This window comes from Centruroides sculpturatus, unplaced genomic scaffold (genome assembly GCF_000671375.1).
Source record: "Centruroides sculpturatus isolate CEXI.00-Female unplaced genomic scaffold, Cexi_2.0 scaffold5889, whole genome shotgun sequence".
In the NCBI taxonomy this organism is placed as follows: domain Eukaryota; kingdom Metazoa; phylum Arthropoda; class Arachnida; order Scorpiones; family Buthidae; genus Centruroides; species Centruroides sculpturatus.
The window spans coordinates 1-3775 of record NW_019389979.1 but is presented as its reverse complement, the minus strand read 5'-3'; the positions used below and the strand labels follow the sequence as shown (position 1 = coordinate 3775).

Sequence of the window (3775 nt, the reverse complement as noted above, 5' to 3'; positions counted from 1 at the left end):
TGTTTACAATTTTCTGTGTAGAATCTTATGTAAGGAATTGGAACTGTAAACGGTCAATATAAGTTATAATTAGTACATATGGCATTTTTATTATTAGGATTATATTGAAATCTTCCAGAAATAAATCATTATAATTTCATTGTATAATAGTAAGAACAATGTAAATTTCATAAACAGTTTTTAAAAATTATTTGAAGTCTCCTAAACTGAATATTTTATGAAAGAATGGAAAATAAGTACAATACGTGTAGATGACTTCGATTCTAGATTGACTTGATTGAAATTAGCTTAGAGATTTTTCACTTGTATCTCATGCAATTAAAATCCTTAATCATTTTAATTCTTCTAAATCTAGATCTAAAAAAGTCTAGAATAAAATATTAGTCTCGATGGATAGGAAATTCGCTATTTGTTTCTTAAGATAAAGATAACGAAAACCTTTCCAAGTATCTTACGTTTAAGATAAAGTTTCAATCTGTGCATATGAAACCAGATAGAATAAAATATAGTGAAAGCTTCACGTGAGGAAATTCTATGTTCTATTTATAAAAAAAATATCTTGCAGTTGGTTAGCAAATTGTTCTTTCAGGTCAGTTGAGATTCCATTTACCGTGAATTGTCACGATAAGATACTTTTTAAACTTTATTATTTTTTTTGTAAGTTATTTNTTCGATTTTGTATTTTTTTAAAGCAATAGAAAATTTTAATATAATGCTTAATTATATGAAATAAGCACTTAAAAGTTTTATTAAAAATACAAAATTCAGGATGAAACTTTAAAATTCTTCTTAATTTCATTTATTATATAAAACTAATGATTTTCTTTATCGCCATTTTAAGAAACTATTGAGTTTTTTTCTATATAAACACGTAATTTCGTATGTGAAAAAGCTAAGCATACTATAAAAATATTAATCGTTAAACTTAAATTCTTTCTTTTAACTTTGAGTTATTTTGATAAAATAAAATTTTATTCATAATTCTATTATTGTAACGAATCATATTATAAATAAAATTATCCAATATTATAAATAAATTATATTCAGATACATCTCAGTTTCGTATGTTAAAGAAAGGATGCGAATTATATTCCATTAAATCTTTAAATGAAATGGTATATAAAAACCAACTTTTAAAATATATATATAATATTAAATTAATTAAAAATAAACAAAATTTTTTAATATGTATTTATATCAGGCTAAAATGAAAAATTAAAATTTGAGTTAAAATTTTTTGATTCAAATCCCTTTTATAAATCAGGTTTGTAATCGTATAAAAATTAAAGCATTCCCTTTGGGAGTAGAAAGATGAGAAAGGAGGGGAACTGTGCCCCAGTGCGATCATGGGGTCACGTTTGCTTTCGAGAGACTTATAATTTAGAATTTCAGACAGTTAAGTGCCACTGAGGTGCCGCACGCGTCGGCAAGTGTCATACGACTTCAGAAAACGTACCCAGTTGCGACTGCTAGCAACGGGTGCAGCAGGAAAAGGTACCCAAAGAGTTGAAGCAGAATATGAGTTTAATTATTCAGAAGGGGAGGATTGTAAACACTATTAATATAGGTAATACATCATCATAAATGAATCTATATCAATTGAAATTTTATTGAAGAAGTATTCTAATGATTGTAATGTTTAAACTTCTTCATTTGTATATTATTAGTATTGATATTTGTTAGAGTTACAAATATCAATACGGTTATCGAACTAATGATAGTTTTAGCTTGTTTTAGTCATATAGGCTTACCTGTTTCTATGCTTAGATTTATTATTCAAAGTAAAATTCAAGATTGCAAGATGATTCCTCACGATATATCAATAGTTTCGTAACTTGGTTTCGTGTGTCTTCGGGTTCCTTAAACAGAATAAGGATAGAAATACTGCATACTTTTAATATTTAAGCGTTCATATTATTAATAGAATATTTATTTTTTTATAGCTAAAATAAGCATTGAAGTATTGAAACATAGGTTTGTGAATCTGCATAAAGTACTGTAGTTTAGGCATAATTTCGATAATGATATTTATTATTAGCTACTCAAATAAAACAATAATAATATTTTCTTGTTACAATCATTATTTTGGTTTTAATATTGTCTATTTATAATATTATAATGTAATATTTCAACTGAACTTTAAAGTAAGTAATAAAATAATTAATGATTCGTTGTTATATGAAAAATAGCTTTATAATGAAATATTTCTATATGTAAAAAGTTTTAATATCTCGTATTATTATACAAGGTATTAAAACTTATAAATTCGAAAAAAATTGTCATAATATTTTATATAAAGATTTATTGTTATTAAATCATTTTTATGTAATTATTATAAATTATTTTTATTTTATTTAATAATGATTAATTAATTAATCAATTTGAAATTAAGTTTGATATTGTGATCTAGGAATCTTTGATACTCTATGATCTATAATTGTAAGAATCTATTATAAACATGAATTGAATAAATGTTTATAAGACTTCACAAATGCACGAATAAGTTGAAAGAAGTAAAATTTTCTTGAAAAATTTTAAGTAATGTAATCAATATTTTTTGAAGACTCCATTCAATTAGCTTGCAACACTAAAGGAAAACAGAAAAACATTCAAGGGACCGATATGGATAATATGTATAATATATACATTTTCTTTTTCAGCCCCCATCCAGCGATTGTCCCAGCGGGAGGCCAGAGACCATCAGTGCTGGTGACGCCAAAACCCATGTATCCACCCAACCCCGTCCCGGAAACCGAACAGACGGAACCAGTCGATTTCTCGACGGGTCACGTGACACCCCGACCGGAAGTGTCTGATCCCGTAATAGCCGGTGCTGCCACCACCACGGCAGTCATCCACCATCCCGGATCTCCTCCCGCTGTCAGCAGGACTCCGATGGAACCAGCTCCTATGTCTCCACCGACAACGCTTCCGATTGCCGTGTCGCCTCACTGCTCACCTTCTCCTCAACCTCCTCACTCACCCTACCAACAGCTGCACTCCATCCAACCTCCTCAATCTCCCTATCCTCAGATCCAGAGTCCGGTAGTGGGAGGAGAAGCTGTCAGGTCACTATCTCATGTCACCGTAGGAGATTATGGAGCATCCGAGAAAGAAAAGTGAGTCTCGTTTAATTTCCTATTCATTACTTAATAAAATTTCTTGTATTTTTAAAGAAAAACATCAATCAAACACTCTTCTGATAAAGATAGAATAGTGTATGTCAATACAAATATCCTTTCCAGATCATAGTAATGATCATTCATAAAATATTTCCATTCCTAATGCTGATCTTTCCTCAAAAGTATAGCTTTAATCACCAATATTTCTTTGAAGTTTAAAGTAAATAAATCGGAAATTAATTTGAGAGTTTACTTAAAACAATACTTCTTACATCTTTTTTAAATGAAAAATCATCCTTAACTTTACCAAAATGTTCATCTTTTTACAAATTACATTAACAAAAATGACTCGTTACACGAATCTTTTACATAATAATAATTAGATTTATTATAGATCATTCTAAACTTTTCAAAATTTATTTTTCACAATACTTAACATATTAATACAAAGTAGTATGAAGCAAAATTTTAAAATATTATGTGTTAAATTACAAAGAGAAAGGAGCAAGAAATATTATGCGTGAAACATATACGTGAAAAATATACAGAAGAAAATAAGAAATTAATATGAATATGGGTTATCAGCTGTAAATGTACTTATTGTATTTTTCTGTTGGAGTAATTCTGAACTTTTCTTAAAAGTTTTTAAATTA

General features: G+C 28.1%; 1 protein-coding gene across 1 annotated transcript; it reads left to right on the top strand.

Annotated features, from left to right (window-relative positions):
• Positions 1-531: 531 nt before the first annotated feature.
• Positions 532-3119, top strand: LOC111617395 (classical arabinogalactan protein 9-like; the record flags this gene model as incomplete). Its single annotated transcript, XM_023358691.1, has 2 exons — positions 532-589; positions 2661-3119. A coding segment is annotated over exon 2 (395 nt), but the record flags the coding sequence as incomplete, so codon positions are not given.
• Positions 3120-3775: the final 656 nt, after the last annotated feature.